Raw genomic sequence first — 17,975 nt, 5'->3', positions numbered from 1 at the left:
CCGGCGGGCGGCCGCGCCTGCGCCATAAAGACCGCCGCCGGGGACGGGCCAGCTGCACGCCGACAGCCCTGCAGGTTCCTCCGCCCTCCTCGCCGCCCGTGCATCCCGCTGCCCTCGCCATGGCCGCGCTCACCAAGGACCCGCAGTTCCAGAAGCTCCAGGAATGGCACCGCAAGCAGGGCGCTGACCTCAACTTGCGCCGCCTTTTCGAAGCGGACAAGGAGCGCTTCAACCGCTTCAGGTGCGCGGGGCCGCGGGGCCGCTGGCGAGCGGGACGTGCGGCGGGAGCGGGGCGTGCGGGGCGCGGGGCCGCGGCTCCAGGGGTGCGGGGCCGGGGCCGGGCGGGCGCTCCCCGGAGCCCCTGCCCCGGATCGGGACCCAGGCCGCGCTTCGTCCTTGACGCCTCCTTGAAGCGGGTTCCGGGAGCTCGCCGGAGGTGGCAGGGCAGCTTAGCCCTGGGAAGGGGTCCCCTCCGCGGCTCCCCGCCGCGGGGACATGCCCGTCACCCCTCGTCCCCGCCGCGCAGCCCCGCGGGTTGCAAAGGGACTCCTCGCTGTTATGGGGAGCGACCGTGGCTGACGCCGCCGGCGGGGAAGGGCTGCCTGCTTCCATCCGCTCCCGCTGCTGGCGTGGGACCCTCTGCGGGCCTCGGTCTGGGTGGGGCAGGCGGGGGGATTGCGGGCAGTCTGGTGGAAGGGTGGAGGTGTGGGGACGTGATTCCCGCGGAAGAGGCCAGGCCTGGAGACTTGTGAAGGACCAGGAAATAGAAAGGAGTCCGTTAGAGGACATCTTGGGGGAATGGGGATGGGAATGGGGCTGACCGTGCCCTGGTGCAGGTGTGTTGGGAGGGGTTGTCTGTGGCTCGGGCTGGAAGGCCCCTGTGCCAGCCCTGCCATCTGGGTCCTCCCTGAGTAAGCTGAGGTGCAGAGTGGGAGTTCAGGGAGGGACAGTGAACCTCGCTCTGTGTCTCCCATCCCCCAGCTCAGTTTTAGCAGAGGAATGGCTCCTCACCCAGAGACATGCATTCTGTTCAGAGGCCCTTCTCACTGCGCGCGGCTGCAGCTCAGCCTGGTGGGCAGGCAGCTGAGGCCTGGTTGGGGTATGGCACAAAGAGGATTTTTTTTTTCTGGAAGCAGTTCTGATTAGGGAGCAGGCTGGGGGTACATGGGTGTGGTCAACGGCCTCTGCCATCTTTCTGCAGCTTGAACCTCGATACCAACCATGGGCGTATTCTGGTGGATTATTCCAAGAACCTGGTGACAGAGGATGTGATGAAGATGCTGTTGGACCTGGTAATGTTCTTATTAGGGAGGCTTGACCTGTAACCCACAGTGTGGTGGGCAAGCTGGGCTCCTGGGAGCCCTCATGTGCTTGGGCATCTTTACTTCCTTTTCTCTGTGGACCTCAGTGACTGTGCCAATGCAGGGCTCTGAGCTCCTGGCCTGAACTCAGGCTCTATTATTTTCATTCTAATATACTTCCTATTTGTTTAATAATGGTTCTTAAGTGTTTTAATGGCTGCAAAATTATCTAATCCAAAGGTCAGCAAACTTTTTCTCTCAAGAGCCAAAGAGCAACTATTTTAGGTTTTGCAGGCCACATCATCTCAGCAATAAGATGAACTCAGGTTCTGAACTGACTCTTCTTACCAGGCAGTGGGAGAGGGTGCCAGGCTGCAGCGTCTGCCAACCCCACCTGGGGCTGCACCAAGCCTGTGCTTGGAGCGTGGACTCCTGGTGGCTAATGGGGGTGGTTCCCAGCCTCGGTTCTTCTCTTGCAGGCCAAGTCCAGGGGTGTGGAGGCCGCCCGGGAGAACATGTTCAATGGTGAGAAGATCAATTTCACTGAGGTGAGCATCCTGGTGGCATCAGACTTCTCAGGTCCTCCAGGGCCTCTTCCTTCCTTCTCATAACCGTTGGCCTCTGTGTCTTCACCCCTCCAGTTAGGCAATACTTTTGCTTAACGAGTGTCCTGAGGCCTGTTTCCTTTAGCACATTGCCTGGCCTTGGGGTTGTCTTCCCCTAGACTGCTGGTCTGGACTTGGTAAGCAGGGAATGGCTCCCAGTGTCTGCCTAGGGAGAGCACATTTCAAACCTGTGAGGAGAGGGCTTCTCAGGGCGTACTTGGAGAACTTTGACATAGATTTGCTCCAAGTTTTATTAATGCGGGGGGGGAAAACAAAAACAAAACACCTCTTATGTCAAAAAATAAACCTCCTCAGTGGTAGGAATCAAGAAGAAGGCAGGCTCTGGGGGCCCAGCTCCTGAATTGCTGTGGAAGCCTGGAGGCATAATAATCACAGAGCACTCAGAGGCCTGGCCTCAAGATTATTATCCTCCTTTTACACAGGAGGAATCCGAGGCTCAGAGGTCAGGTTACTTATCCAAGAGTCATATCTGTACGAGGTAGAGTCAGGATTCAAATACAACCTGTCTTGCACTGCTGGGCTAGACTGAGAGAGGTTGCATTCAAGGAGGGGTGCATTTACCTGTTGAACTGGGGCAGGAGGGGGGTCGGGCAGGGTAGCATGACCATCTCTTCCCTGCCCACCTGGCATCTTTAGCTCTGTTTCCTTCAGGGACTCTTCTACTGGCTTCAGCTTGATGAGACTTGCTCTTGCAGGACAAGGCCAGCTGCCTGGCACCTGTCACAGGCTAAGAGTCCCAATTTGTGATAGGGCTGCTTGGTGAGGGAAGCTTGAGTTGCCTGCTTTGCTTTACCTTCAAGAGGCTGGGGGCACTTTTCAAAAGATGCCAGCAAACACCATGTCCTCTGACCAGGAAGATGAGATGACTTTAGGCTTAATGAGTGAGCCCTAGTCCTCTGAAGCATTGCTTGTCTCTGACCTGTGCTGCCACCACTCTGCCTTTGCTCACTGTGTTCCTTTTTCCTTGGCTTTTCACACTCCGAATACCTAAGGGCCCTTGGGGCTTTTCCTAGGCTTGTTCCAGTCTCCGTCCCCTCATGGTCATCTGCACCGCATAAGGGAGCAAACAGCACATGCTTTGCCTTACCCCCTAAACCGGGGCAGCCCCAATTTCCACAAGCACACAGTGGATTCTCCATGTGAGACCACAGCACTGACAGGCCTTGGGGCCTGCTTGTCCATCTACCTCGTCCAGGCCGCACTGCACGCGCCCAGCTGGAAGGGGGCTGCCCTGGGGTGGGTTCTTCTCACTCTGACTCTTGTCCCCAGAATCGGGCAGTGCTGCACGTGGCCCTGCGGAACCGGTCAAACACACCCGTCCTGGTGGATGGCAAGGATGTGATGCCGGAGGTGAACAGGGTCCTGGAGAAGATGAAGTCTTTCAGCCAGGTAAGCAGCTGCTGGGCTGCACTTGCCTTTAGCTGGAGGTGTGCATGCATTTGGGAATTTGGGAGCCCTTCTGGGCCACAATTCCCTTCGGAGAGGACTCAGTCCCTCACAGCAGCCTAAGGAGAGGGGTGGGGTGGCGGGGGGAATATCTGTGTGATTGCTGGCCCTTGGGGACCCAGTTCTGAGGGAACCCATCACGGGCTCAGTGGGCAGCTTCCTTCCTGAACTACAGACACCTGTGGGCTCATGGACAAACTGGCCAGTGGCCGAGGTCTGAGAGGAGAAGTGAGGGATGGAGAGTGGGGAAGGGACTTTTCTAATCTATGTTTAGTCATATGCCCTCATCACCTGGCCTAGAACCAGGTAAAAGACTTGCTTTGATTACACCCCCAAAGGCTTCCTATGCGTACACACATACAGATGCCATCTCCCCTTTGAAATACACGCATGCCCATGTGTACACACAGGCTCATTTTTACCTACTCTTCTGCAGCTTATTTGTACTTAGAACTATGTCAGAGGTGCCCCTGTGTCAGTGTTATTGTAATAACTTCCTGGGTGGGGCCGTAGGGGTGGAGTCTCAGACACCAGCTAGAGGTTTTGCCACATCAACACCGTTGCCTCCGTGTCCTGCCAAGAGGTGATCCTGCAATGGGTGGCAGACGTCCTCAAGCCTGGAGTCCAAGGATGATGTCTGTGGGCTTGTTTGTGTGTGTGGGTGTGTGCATGTGCGTGACGTGTGCTCTGGGAGTGATAATCTGCGTTCTGGTCAGCTTGTTCTGGCCCTCGGCTGGCTGGTCAAAGTCTGGTTGCTTCGGCTGAGAGCCATTTTCAGACCTGAAATGGCAGGAGGTGATCTGGGCATCAATCCTAGGGCCTGGCAGCCGAATGAATAGTACTTCCCAGGGTGAGGAAGGCTTGGGGTCCTGATAGGAATCTGGTTTCCAGAATATTCCTTAACAGTGGTTGATATGTGTGGTGGCTCTGGGTATGAGGGAGAAGATTTCCAGCCATCTTTTGTGAGTGCCAGAGCTGACATGCCAGGAAAAGCCTAGTGCTCTGTCTGATCAATGCTTGTGTGCTCAGACAAGCCGTGTGTGGAGTGTCCCACACCGCTGGCTGCTGGAGAACCTGACTCAGACACTCAGATGGGGTGTTTATAGTGTAGAAAAGCTGCTGAGTGGCAGCAATCCCGTGGTGAGGAACACTCCCCATGGCTATGCTCTTAAAAGTTCCCCAGGCCCCTGCTGGTGTTACTAAGTGGTTAGAGTGCAAGCCCATGAACTGAAGGGTCACAGGTTCGATTCCCAGTCAAGGGCATGTACCTGGGTTGCAGGTTCAGTCCCCGGCCCCAGTCAGAGCAGGTTTGGGAGGCAACCAATTGATGTTTCTCTCTCCCTTTTTCTTCCTCCCTTCCACTTCCTATAAAAATCAATGGGGCTGAAACCGGTTTGGCTCAGCGGTAGAGCGTCGGTCTGCAGACTGAAAGGTCCCAGGTTCGATTCCGGTCAAGGGCATGTACCTTGGTTGCGGGCACATCCCCAGTAGGGGGTGCTCAAGAGGCAGCTGATTGATGATTCTCTCTCAACGATGTTTCTAACTCTCTATTCCTCGCTCTTCCTCTCTGTAAAAAGTCAATAAAATATATATTTTTTAAAAATCAATGGGCCGAAACCTGTTTGGCTCACTGAAACCAGTTTGGCTCAGCGGTGGAGCTTTGGTCTGTGGACTGAGGGGTCCCAGGTTCGATTCCGGTCAGGGGCATGTACCTTGGTTGCGGGCACAGCCAGCAGTACAGAGGGAGCAGCTAGAGGGGCAGAGGGAGCAGCCAGTGGGGCAGAGGAGGCAGCCAGTGGGGCAGAGGGAGCAGCCAGTGGGGCAGAGGAGGTAGCCAGTGGGGCAGAGCAGGCAGCCAGTGGGACAGAGGGAGCAGCCAGTGGGACAGAGGGAGCAGCCAGTGGGACAGAGAGAGCAGCCAATGAGACAGAGGGAACAGCCAGCAGTGCAGAGGGAGCAGCCAGTGGGACAGAAGGAGCAGCCAGTGAGACAGAGGGAGCAGCCAGTGGGATAGAGAGAGCAGCCAGCAGCCAGCAGGTGGGGGGGAGGGGGGGTAGGAGGCAGCTGGTTGATGTTTCTCTCTCGTTGACGTTCCTAGCTATCTCTCTCCCTTCCTCTCTGTAAAAAGTTAATAAAATGTTTGTTTGTTTTTAAATCAATGGGAAAATATATCCTTGGATGAGGATTAACAAAACAAACAGAAAGTTCACGGATACAGGATGAGGATGCCATGATCTTGATTGTGATGGAAAAGAGCTAATTTATCAGAGGGCACAGGTCAGTAGAGCCAGTGTATGTTCATGCACTGTAGCAATTAGGAAGCACATGAGGAAGTAGGGAGCTGTGGTTGCATTGACCTGCCGTGCTGTTTAGGATATACTATGATTTTAAAGAAAGTTACAGAATTGGCATGTGTCGTAAAATACCATCTGGTCAAATAAAGAGTGTGTGTACTTATATTAAAGATAAATACATTTCTCCTATGAGGCGCTTTATTATAACAAAACTTTAATAGTGAGATTGAGAAAATGTGCAACTTATTTCCTTTTTTATATTGATATAAAATTTTTATAGGTTGATTGCTTTATTATTTAAAACAAAAATAAGAGTTGCAGGATCTTGAAATTACTCCAGGATTTCGCAGCTAAAACAACAACCAACATCTCTGTGGATCAGGAATTTGCAGCATCTCTGCTAGCTGGTTCTACCTCACCTCTCAGAGCTTGTAGTTAAGGTTACGCTCATTTGCAGGCTTGATGGGGGCTGCAGGATCTGCTTTCCAGTGGCTCCCTCACCGTTAGTGCTGGCTTTTGGGAGCCTTGCAGTTCCTCATCAGGCGGACCTCTCCACACACTATTGGATTGTCCTAGGACAAGGCAGCTGCTTTTCCCCAGAGCGAATGACCCAGAGCGCCTCAAGGTCTTTCATGAGCTAGCATCAGAAATTATTCTTTGATGTCTCTGGAACCCTATTGATTTTACAGGCTAGCTCTGACCAGAGTGGGAGGGGCCTGTAAGAACATGAATGCAATGCCAGGAGGCAAGAATCATTGGGAACCATCTTGGATGCTGGCTGCCATACTCTGCCCTCTGGCTTCCAGTCATCCATCATGTTCCTCCACATGCAAAATATCCCGTCACTTCTCCTGGGTGATATTCCATCACTGTATCAGCTAGAAGTCAAGAACCTCATCATCTAAATTAGGTACAAGAATAGTAATGTCCGCATTTCTTTCTTTTATTTTTTTAATTCTCACCCAAGGATATATTTCCATTGATTTTAGAGAGCATGGAAGAGAGAGGGAAAGAGAGAGAGAAACACTGATGTGAGAGAAACACATTGATTGGGTGCCTCCTGCATACGCTGTGACCAGGGCCGGGGCCAGAGAGGAGCCTGCAACCAAGGTACGTGCCCCTGACCGGACCCTTTGGTTCACAGACTGATGCTCTACCCATGGAGCCAAACTGGCCAGGACTTCTTTTCTTTTAATACAACTTAAATACAGTTCCTTTAGATTTGAAGACATGTGAATTAAAGAGACACATTATTTACCCCCTCGAACACCCCACATAAAAAGGTGAAATAAGCATAGGCTATCTGATAGGCTAATTCCTTTCAAAAGGAGAGGGAAATGGGAGGCACACAGGAGCCATTGGTCCAAAGTAATTCAGCAAGACACATTTTGGCAGTTACCGTATTTTCCGGTGTATAAGACAACCCCTAATTTTACAGTTAAAACATAGGTTTAGGCCTATACTCGCAGTATAAAACTACCCCCCACTTCCGAGGCAACACCAGTTCTTTTTTTAATAGACCGCCTCTCTGACTCTGGCCAATCTGACCAGGCTTTTTACTGGAACATAGTGTACATGGCTTTTTATTAGAACACAGTGTACATGTTCTGTACCCAAAGCTACACTGTGTTCTAGTAAAAAGCCTGCTCAGATTGGCCAGAGTCAGAGAGGCTGTCTATTAAAAAAAGAACTGGTGTTGCCTCAGAAGTGGGGGGTAGTCTTATACAGCGAATATAGGCCTAAACCTATGTTTTAACTGTAAAATTAGGGGGTCGTCTTATACGCTGGAAAATACGGTACTTGGTTAGCACTTAGAGTTTGGGAATCATTCCTTAGGGTTTTTGGTTTTGGCTTCATCCGTTCCTTTTATATGAAAGATACTTGCAAATGCATCGTTTTGTCAGCTGCCTACTCCTGTAGAAATGTGGGTATCCAAAGACTTCTCCCGTTGTACCGTCTCTGTCCCTTTTAGTCTAAACTGGCGGTGCTTCTGCCAATTCAGTTATCTTAAAAATTCTATGTTGTCTGGCCAGTGTGGCTCAGAGGTTCAGTGTTGCCCATGAACCAGGAAGACACAGTTCCATTGGTCATGGGACATGCCCAGGTTTCAGGCTCCAACCCCAGTGGAGGGCGTGCAGGAGGCAGCCCATTGATAATTCTGTCTCCCATTGATGTTTCTAACTCTCTCTGCCTCTACCTTCCTCTCTCTGAAATCAATAAAAATATTTCTTATAAAAAAAGAAAAAAAACTTTAAGGTTCTGCCCTCACCAGGTTGGCTTAGTGGATAGAGCGTCGGCCTGCGAACTAAAGGGTCCTATGTTTGATTCCGGAAAAGGGCATGTACCTTGGTTGTGGGTACATCCCCAGTAAAGGGTGTGTAAGAGGCAACTGACCGATGTTTCTAACTCTCTATCCCTCTCCCTTCCTCTGTAAAAAAATCAATAAAATATATTTAAACAAGCAAACAAACAACAAACTTTGAGTTTCTCCTCTAAAGCTTATTGGGGGGTTCATTCCGTTAGACAAAAGTTATATCCACAAATGGCTTCAAGGTAACTTTTTCTTACCATTGCTTCTGAGACCATAGAGATAATAACCTTGGGCTTCTCTTTTTTTTTTTTTTTTTTTATATATTTTTGTATTGATTTTTTACAGAGAGGAAGGGAGAAGGATAGAGAGTTAGAAACATCAACAAGAGAGAAACATCGACAAGCTGCCTCCTGCATCCCCCACACTGGAGATGTGCCCGCAACTAATGTACATGCCCTTGACTGGAATCGAACCTGGGACCTTTCAGTCCACAGACCGATGCTCTATCCACTGAGCCAAACTGGTTTCGGCTAACTTTGAGCTTCTTAAAGCTTTATCTCACCAGAAGGTTCTCTGTGGTACCACCTGGGCTTTTTCTGAGATCTAAAAGGGTTTTACAGCTGCATTCTCAGCTTTGTCTTTATACTATGCTTTTTGACAGTGCTCTGCATTTGCTCTTTGCCAAGGAGCTTTCTTTCTCTCTCTCTCTCTTTTTTAATTGAGTTTTAGAGAGAGAGGAAATGAGAGAGAAACATGGATCAACTGCCTCCTGCACACCCCCTGTGCAACCTGAACATGTGCCCTGACCAGGAATCAAACCAGGAGCCTTTTGGTGCCTTGAACAACACCCAACCAGCTGAGCCACACAGGCTGGGGCAAAGAACCATCTCCTAATTTTAGCATCACTTGCTTCCTTGAGAGGCTGTGATTTTCTAACACTCCATTTCCCAGCTTCTTTTTGTTAAAAATTTCTCTGTTAGCGTATTTCTCTAATATTTTACAATAAACACCGAAAATCCAGGCAGTTCCTGTAACATAGTGAAAAGCTCTGTAGCTGGATCATCCAGATCATATGTAGGTATGTCTTTTACTTTCCCTGTTAATGCAGCAGCAGTGTTAAATGTTCTGTCACTACATAACAAGGATTGTTTTTCCTCCGATTTCCAATGTTTTCCTCCTATCTCTTCAAATCCACATTAGCAGCCTCTTCTAGGACTATCAAACTTCTGCTGACACTCTTTCCTAGTATTTTTTAGGCTTTCGTTAATTGATTCTTTTAGCTTTTGCTCACAAATTTTGGGGTTTTGTTATGGCAATACTTTTTGGTGCCAAAATCTGGCATTATTTATTTATCATTATACTAGAGGCCCAGCGCATGAAATTCATACACTCGGGGGTTACTTTAGCCTACGCCCTCTCACAGTCCCTCAGGAGCAGGGGGAGGTGGAGAAGCCCTCAGGGGCGATCAGGGCCAGCAGCCGCTGCTTGCACCCACTGATGGCACCAAGCGATTGGGACGGCGCCAACAGCTCCAGGACTGGCTGCAGGTGCAAGCAGGGCTGGTGCTGGCAGTGGAGGCAGGTGGGGCCGTGGCAGATTGTGGGTGTGAGAGGCGCAGCTGCCGGCCTCAGTCCTCCCTCAGGAGCAGGGGGAGGTAGAGAAACCCTGAGTGGCGACTGGGACCAGCAGTGGGTGCTAGCGGGGCCAACGCCAGCAGCAGGTGTGAGCACCCAGTGGGACTGCAGCATGTGGGAGCAAAGAATTTTCAGTAGCCATCAGAGGCTCACTCTGATGACAGCAACGGTGCCCCTCCTTGGTCTGGCAACCTCACTCACCTGCTCCACAATCCCGCCACAGCCAATGCCCGCCATGTTCCGCACTCTGCCGCCTGCTGCTTACGCCCACCAAGTTCTGCACGTGCCCCCTCGTAGTCAGCACACATCATAGCAACCAGTTGGTTGTTCTGTTCGTATTTGCATATTCGTGTTTTATATATATAGATAACGAATTACACCCAAATTCGACTTTACACAGCAGTATATGTTTATCTCACATAGTTTCCATGGATCAGAAATTACAGACTGGGGTAACTGGTTTGGGGGGTCTCTTGAGGTTGTGGTCAAGGTGTTTGCCAGGGCTGTACTCACCTGAACGTTTGGCGGGTTCTGGAGGATCTTCTTCTCCAGCGGTTCCCATTCATGGATGGTGACTGGGCCCTGGCTGTTGGAAGAACACCTCAGTTCCTTGCCACATGGGTTTCTTCACGTGATCTTTTGTGTGTTCTCCGACTTAGTAAATGGTTCCGCCAGAAGTGAGTCATACAAGACTAATCCTTTCACAACCCAGCTTCTGAAGTCATGCTCCATCCTGCCCGTAGCACCCTACAGGGTGCACAGCTCAGCCCTGTTCAGCTCAGGGACTGTGCTCAGGCGTGAATACCAGGAGGAAGGATCATTTGAGGTCCATGTGGAGGTTGGCTGTGTGTTTGATGTTCTTTTTCTGGCACAGACCAGTGTTAGTGTTTGGCATTTCCCATCTCTCAGTCTCTGATATGTTGGGTTCTGCTGAGAGTTCACCCTTGTTTTACAAATCCTGACGATATTACTGTGAGGTGAGGATGTATCCCACTTTGCTAACGATGAAATAGTCGGTGATGAGTGTAGCAGGCATCTGCCTCTCAGTAGGCCCCCATGAGTGCCTGAAAGTTAGGACTGAGGCATAAGGAAGAAGCAGTAATGATATGTCTGAGCAGCAGCTTATCCTTGGGGTTTTGGGCTAATCACATCTCTCACTCTATACCAGCGTGTCCGAAGTGGTGACTGGAAGGGGTACTCAGGCAAGCCCATCACAGACGTCATTAACATCGGCATCGGTGGCTCTGACCTGGTAAGGCGAGGACGGCCTTGGGATGGGGTGACGGGTCCCATCCAGGGCCTTGGTTTTTCCAATGATGGGACCTGGCTGTCCCTACCTCTTCCCCCTGGAATCTCGTTTTCTGATGCCCTGCCTCCCCACAGGGACCCCTCATGGTGACTGAAGCCCTCAAGCCATACGCTTCGGGAGGCCCCCGGGTCTGGTTTGTCTCCAACATCGATGGGACCCACATTGCCAAAACTTTGGCCCACCTGAACCCGGAGTCCTCCCTGTTCATCATCGCTTCCAAGGTACGGGCCTCAACCCCAGCCTGGCTCCCCTATGTGGGGTGGGGTGGGGGCAGGGCATGGGACCCTCCCCACCACTTCTGAGTGGACTCTGTGTTGTGGATCCAGTCAGCACAGCTGCCCTCAGACTGTTCCTTGTCTGGGGGGCATTCACTGTTTGCCTGATGAAAGCCTGGACTCATCAGTTTGAATCTTGGTCTTCAGGCCAAACCCAGCTGCTTTATGGGATCTGTGCTCAGCCTGGGACTGTTCTCATCCTTAGTGACCTGTCCCTAGTGTCTGCTCCTTTCTGATCCCAGAGCCATGCTCAGATGATGTAAGCATTTTGTTTGTTGTCATTTGTGCCCTATTTACTCACGTTAATGCACATAAAAATGTTAAAAATCCCATCTGAGCCGAAGCCGGTTTGGCTCAGCGGTAGAGTGTTGGTCTGCGGACTGAAAGATTCCAGGTTCGATTCCGGTAAAGGGCATGTACATTGGTTGTGGGCACATCCCCGGTAGGGGGTGTGCAAGAGGCAGCTGGCCGATGTTTCTCTCTCATCGACGTTTCTAGCTCTCTATCTCTCTCCCTTCCTCTCTGTTAAAAATCAATAAAATATATTTTTTTAAAAATCCCATCTGAATTCTGCGATATAGCTTAGCCTGGGCTGAAGGAACGTCCAGGCGTGGCCACAGCTCTTCTCCTGGAAGATGCTCTGCCCTTGACCTGTGGCAGGGATCAGAGGAAGTGGGATGGGTTGTGGCTCTTAGTAGAGTTCCCCTCTGTCACTGTTCCTTCTCGTTGTGAAGTTTTGGACTCACAGGATGTCGCTGCTACTTCCAGGCCCCTTTCAGCCCATCGCAGCTGCTCACCGTGGCTTTGTGGACCTGTGGGGGGGGAGGGGGGGTCTGTGGAGTCCTGCGCTGCTCCTGTGACAGCCGGGCACCCACATGGCCTCTGCTGCTCAGACTGCTGTGCTCTCTGGTTTCAGACCTTTACCACCCAAGAGACCATCACGAACGCAGAGACGGCAAAGGAGTGGCTTCTCCAGACGTCCAAGGATGTGAGTGCTGGGTGGGCGGTGGGCAGTGTGTGGGCCAGGAAGGCTGGGGGAGGGGGGATGCCCAACCACCTGAGGGGCTCAGCCTAGCCCTGTAGCCCTATTTCTATAGCCCTCAGCTTGCCTGACTTTCCTGGTTAATTGGCAAAACCTGCTGTAATTGGCTGAGGGCCCTTTCTTTAAGGCCCCTCGCTCTGTGGGATCCTCTCCTCCCCTGGAGACACCCACTTTATAAGGAGAGCATTCCTGGGCCCTGTATGCTGATAAGGCAGGATGGGCCAGCCAACCTCTCTGTCCTCTTGGCCTTTGACCTTGAGGTGGGGCTCCTCCAACAGCCTCAGAACCAAGGACCTTGGTTTCTCTAGAGATGGGAGTGTCCCCTCCCGTGGGTGGCCCCCTGGGATGGGTTCAGTGTAACGTGGCTCTGTCTCTTGTAGCCTTCTTCAGTTGCGAAGCACTTCGTTGCCCTGTCTACTAATACGGTAAGTGCCCACGTGGGTCCCCAGACTACCTCCCAGGGAGGAACCACACCACACAAGGACATGGCCTTTCAGAATACATGCCAAGGTCACAGGTTCGGGGACCTCGGCCTAGCTGATGGGATAGGAGGGTTAGGTGCCTAAGAGGGAAGGGAGCTACAAACCCCCCTTGTTTTTTCTGCATTCTCCCAAGTCTCTGCAGCTCCGAGGGCTTTGCACCAGTGAGATCATGTCAGGCCCACGCATTTCCAAGGCCCGCCTGATAATCCAGAACGCTCCATGCACACGACCTCCCTTGTCTTTGCTACCCTCCCACCAGCCTCTTCCTAAATGGAGCTGTGGTTGCATCCCCGTTCTTACGTAAAGATGTGACTTTTTGCCCAGTCATTGCCGGGATTAGAATGCCTGCCTGGCTGGAGGTTGTGCAAGGTAGGGTGGGAGTGAGCCAGCGGAGCAGGGTGGGGCTGTGGGAATAACAGCCATGGCAAACCTTGTGAGCACTTGCTGTGTGGTGGTGGGCCTTATGCTGGGCTGCGAGGAGTTGGAACCACACCCAGGTTCCTGACTGCTCCATCCCGCCCCTCCCATCTCTTCCTGCCTCCACTGCTGACCTGCCCATTGAGGGAGACAGGCGGCCCTCTTTAGGCTGGCTGACCACAGCACCACCGTCCGGCAGAGCCTGAGCAGTGGTAGTCAGAGACATTGGGTGCTCCTGCTGTCCAGGAAGCCCGGAGTCAGATGGATCGTCCCTGAAGGCTTCCTAGGGCAGAGTCGCCATCCCAGATTTCGAAAGGGCTGAGCAGGTGCCTGGCCTAGAGGGAGCCCCTGCCGGGCTCGGGTTCCAGCACCAGGTTAAGTTTCCCAGATGTTCGGGGGATGAAAGGCAGCACGTGGGTCAGGTCCTCGTACTGGGGTGCAACCCCCTCAGCAGGAAGGCTTCACAGGTGCCAGCCACTGCGTGCCGGATTCGAGCTGGCCTGGCGTCCAGCTCTGGGAGTGGGCAGCTCGTGGTCCCTGTCCTGGACCCAGGCTGTTCCAGCCCTGCCCATCTGGGGCTCTGCGGAAGGTGGGGTGCTCGGACCGCACGATTCCTTATACTCTGGAGCTCCTGTTCTTGTCCAGCTAATCCATGCTTCTTTCCCTCTCCCTTTGCTGTTTGTAGACCAAGGTGAAGGAGTTTGGAATTGACCCTCAAAACATGTTCGAGTTCTGGGATGTAAGTAAAGGCACTTCCTTGCGGCTTAACTATGTGTCCTTCTCTAAGTCATGACGGTTGAGCCGTAGATCAGGGTCGTATGGGGTCAGGTCCACGTTTATTGATTACCCGCTGCATGCCTGGCTTTGAGAAAAGCCAAGAGGCCCCCAGAGAGGCATGTGGGGCAGGAGCAGCCCAGTCAGGATGAGGGCTCCACTTCCACCGAGGGAGAGCCAAGCTTTCAAAGCTAGGGTGACACTCCCCTGGGTGCCTGCCAGCAGCACCCACTGAGGCGTAATGGGAGCCGCCCCTACAAAGCTGAGGCTGAGTTATTCTAGGTGGTGACCTTTCTCCTGAACTACTGCCGCAATCTGAAAAGGCCAAGGGGCAGGGAGAGGCAGGGGGTGTGACCAGTATGCAGGAGCAACTGGAGGGCAGCAAAGAGGAGGCACCAGGCCTGGGGCCTGGAAGGGCCTTGCTAGGCAGCTTGCAGAGCAAAATTTGACGGAGTGGCAGAGCTGCAGGCCACTCTGCAGACATGTGGTCACATGGACTCATCCCTGCTAGAGCCACCGCTGGTGCCATGCAATGAGCAGGAACTCTCCTTGCAGCTTGCCGAGAGCAGCAGTGGTGTGAGAAGTGCTCCGGCTGTGGAATGCAGGGAAGGCTTGGGGTGCAGGGCTACTGTGCAGGGTGCGCTGTGGGTGCTGTGAGTGCGGGGGGCATAACCATGGCAGGCTCACCGAAGAGGGCTTGATCCCTGTGGCTGTTTCCAGGCCTTTAGACTATTTGCATGGTGACAGCATTCACAAAAGTAACCTTTGAAAGCTTGGAGTCTGGGAGAGAATTAAGCTCTAAGGCATCTATTGTGTGCAATGATTTAATGTCTTTCTAGAATGGGACTAATTATGTGCCATCCTTGGGAGAACTGAGAAATCACTCAAATAATTTTCTACATCCAGTGGCTCGGATGAGGAATCAGTCAAGAGCGACTGCAGCTCTAACAAATGCTGCATGCCTGCTCAGGGAGGGGAGACACCTTTCACCTCCTCCCAGGGTCTGGAGCCTGAGCGAGCGGTGGTCAGGGACATGTGCTCCTGCTAGCCAGGTTGTGTCCTAGTCTGGGTGTTCAGTGCCCGTACATGCCCAGCATGCAGAGACGAGCTGGGATATGGCGTAGGGAGAGGCCTGTGTCTCCCAGGTAAGGCCTAGGAATGATACTTGGGCACAGGAACATGGGTCTAGGGCTGCGTAGTGAGGCCTAGGTAGCCAGGCACAGCAGAGGCCTCCTGGCCAGGCCAAACACCACATACCACAGTAGCTGGAGGAGGGACCTGCCTGTTCACTAAAAGTATATGTTGCTGAATTGAGTCGTTGGCATCTGAGGAGCCAAGAACAGGGACAGGTGAAGTTTCGGGAGTTAGGGTGTCTCAGGTGAGGCTGAGGAGTCAGGACAGACATAGGGATATTGCATTGGCTCTGAGGTAAGGTTGGACGAGTCCAGTCGGGCAGAGGTATGTAAATTGAGGCCCGATCTGTTGAGGTCGGTCATGGGGCATCTTCATGTGTCAAGTGAAGTCTGAGGAGTTGAAGTGAGATACACAGGTTAGTACTTCTGGGTCTTGAACAGGTAAGTTCTGAGCTGCTAAGGTCAGACCCTGGTTCTTATTCTACATCTGAGGAGCTGAGGTCAAGCACAGGTAGGTAGAATTGAGTATTTCAGGTAGTATCTGTGAAATTAAGGCAAGCAGAGGTAGGTTGGCCTGTAAAGCCATGGCTAAAGTTCTGTTTCACTTTAAAGCCACAAGTAGATAGAGCAGATTTCTAGGAGAGGTCTGAGGAGCCAGGATTAGGCTCATTTAGAAAACTGCGTCTCTTAGATCCATGGTCGGCGAACTGCCACTCGCAAGCCACATGTGGCTCTTTGGCCCTTTGAGTGTGGCTCTTCCACAAAACACCACAGCCTGGGCAAGTCTGTTTTGAAGAATTTCAAGTTTAAAAAATTTGGCTCTCGCCGAAACCGGTTTGGCTCAATGGATAGAGCATCAGCCTGTGGACTGAAGGGTCCCGGGTTCAATTCCGGTCAAGGGCATGTACCTTGGTTGCAGGCACATCCCCAGTAGGGGGTGTGCAAGAGGCAGCTGATTGATGATTCTCTCTCATAGCTGTTTCTAATTCTCCCTCTCTCTTCCTCTCTGTAAAAAAAAATAAAATAAAATAAAATATTTGGCTCTTAAAAAATTTCAGTTGTTGTACTGTTGATATTTGGCTCTGTTGACTAATGAGTTTGCCGACCACTGTCTTAGATCACCTCTGAGAATATGAAGTGAAAACAGGTGGATAGAGCAGGCTCTCTCGGGTGAGATCTGAAGTGCTGGGATAGGTACAATCTCCCAGGTAAGGTCAAGTTTGGCAGGTAAACTGCATCTCTACCTAGCTTGTAGAGGTTTCATGTGAGGTTGAGGTACATGTATATGGAATTGAGTTTCTCAGGTAAGGTCTGTGGAATCTGCAGCTGGCACAGGCTTGTATCCTTGGCTCTGTCAGTGTGTTTTAGGCACAGGTGGGTAGAACAGGGTTTGTCAGGGTTTGTTGGGGCCAAGATCAGATCAAGTTAATAAACTGGGTCTGGCCAGTGAAATCTAAAAAGTCACAGAACTGAATGCATTCCATGAGGTGTAAGCAGGTAAGATGAGGTACAGATAGGCAAAGAAAGCCCACCAGGTGCAGTCCTAGCAGCCAGGAGCAAGCTCGTAGGCAGCACTATCCCACCGGGTGAGGTCGGAGGAGCAAGTGTCAAACACAGGTGGGCAGGTCCAAGGACACAGGGTTAAGCAAAGCTGGCCTATCGGGTGTGTTCTGGGACCCAGGGCCAAGTACAGGTAGGTAGAGCTGGGCCACAAACTGCAATGTAAGTAGCCACAGTCATCCGTAGGAAGAGCTGGCCTTCCAGGTTCAGTCTGAGGATGGAGGGTCAAGCACAGGTAGGTAGAACTTTCCCACCCAGTGTGGTCCAAGGAGCCAAAGTCAAGCAAGGTAGGCAGAGCTGGCCCACCAAGTACAGTATGAGGAGCCAGGATCATGTGCAGGTAGGCAGAGCTGACCCACTGCATGCAGTATAAAGGGCCAGTATCTGCCCAGATGGTGTGGCTCAGTGGTTGAGTGTTGACCTATAAACCAGAAGATCACAGTTCCATTCCCAGTTGGGGCATATGCCCTGCTTGTGATCTTGATTCCCAGAGGGAGAGGGAATTGTCCAGGAGGTAGCCAATCGATGATTCTCTCTCATCATTGGAGTTTCTATCTCTCCCTCTCCCTTCCTCTCTGAAATCAATTTTTTTTTTAAAAAAAAGCCAATGTTATTTGCAGGTAGGTAGAGCTGGATAACTAGGTGAGGTCTGAGGAGCCAGGGTTAAGCATAGGTTGGCAGAAATGCCCACTAAGTACAATATAAGGAACCAGGGTCACATACAGGTAGGTAGAATCAGCTCACCAGATGTGGTCTGAACACCCAAAGTCAAGCACAGGTAGGCAGAGCTGGCCCACCAGGTGAGTCTGAGGACCCAGGATCGAGCACAGGTAGGCAGAGCCCATTAGGTACAGTATAAGGAGCCATGGTCATATACAGATAAGTAGAGCTGGTCTACCAGTTGTGGAGGAGCCTAGGTCAAGAACAGGCAGGCAGAACTGACCTGCCAGGTGCTGTCTGAAGACCCAGGGTCAAGCACAGGTAGGTAGAACTGTCCTCCTAGGTGTGGTTTGAGGTGCCAAACTCAAGCAAAGGTCGCCAGGTATGGCTGAGGAGCTAGGTACAGTGGAAGGAGCCAGCGTCATATACAGCTAGATAAAGCTGGCCCATCAAGTGTAATCTGAGAACCCATGATCAGCCTGTGGGTAAGTAGAGGGGCCCACCTCATATAGTTTGAGAAACCAGAGTCTAAGGCAGGTAGGCAAAGCCTGTCTGCCAACTGTACTGTCTTATGAAAGAGTTAGAGCTGAGCCGAAACTGGTTTGGCTCAGTGGATAGAGTGTCGGTATGCGGACTGAGAGGGTCCCACGTTTAGTTCTAGTCAAGGGCATGTACCTTGGTTGCGGGCACATCCCCAGTGGGGGGCGTGCA

At 51.9% G+C, this 17,975-nt stretch overlaps 1 protein-coding gene across 1 annotated transcript in view; it reads left to right on the top strand.

The window, feature by feature from the left end:
- The first annotated feature begins 32 nt into the window (after positions 1-32).
- Positions 33-17,975, top strand: part of GPI (glucose-6-phosphate isomerase) — a 28,510-nt gene continuing 10,567 nt past the window's right edge. The window contains exons 1-9 of the mRNA XM_036441174.2: positions 33-241; positions 1,202-1,292; positions 1,781-1,849; positions 3,197-3,316; positions 10,781-10,864; positions 10,996-11,142; positions 12,113-12,184; positions 12,619-12,663; positions 13,823-13,876. Of these exons, the coding sequence (XP_036297067.1) occupies positions 120-241; positions 1,202-1,292; positions 1,781-1,849; positions 3,197-3,316; positions 10,781-10,864; positions 10,996-11,142; positions 12,113-12,184; positions 12,619-12,663; positions 13,823-13,876 (804 nt within the window). The 5' untranslated portion in view covers positions 33-119. The remainder of the gene's footprint in view (positions 242-1,201; positions 1,293-1,780; positions 1,850-3,196; positions 3,317-10,780; positions 10,865-10,995; positions 11,143-12,112; positions 12,185-12,618; positions 12,664-13,822; positions 13,877-17,975) is intronic.

This window comes from Pipistrellus kuhlii, unplaced genomic scaffold, assembly GCF_014108245.1.
Source record: "Pipistrellus kuhlii isolate mPipKuh1 unplaced genomic scaffold, mPipKuh1.p scaffold_m20_p_17, whole genome shotgun sequence".
NCBI lineage: Eukaryota > Metazoa > Chordata > Mammalia > Chiroptera > Vespertilionidae > Pipistrellus > Pipistrellus kuhlii.
The sequence above is the reverse complement of the archived record's forward strand: the minus strand, read 5'-3'. Positions and strand labels throughout refer to the sequence as shown.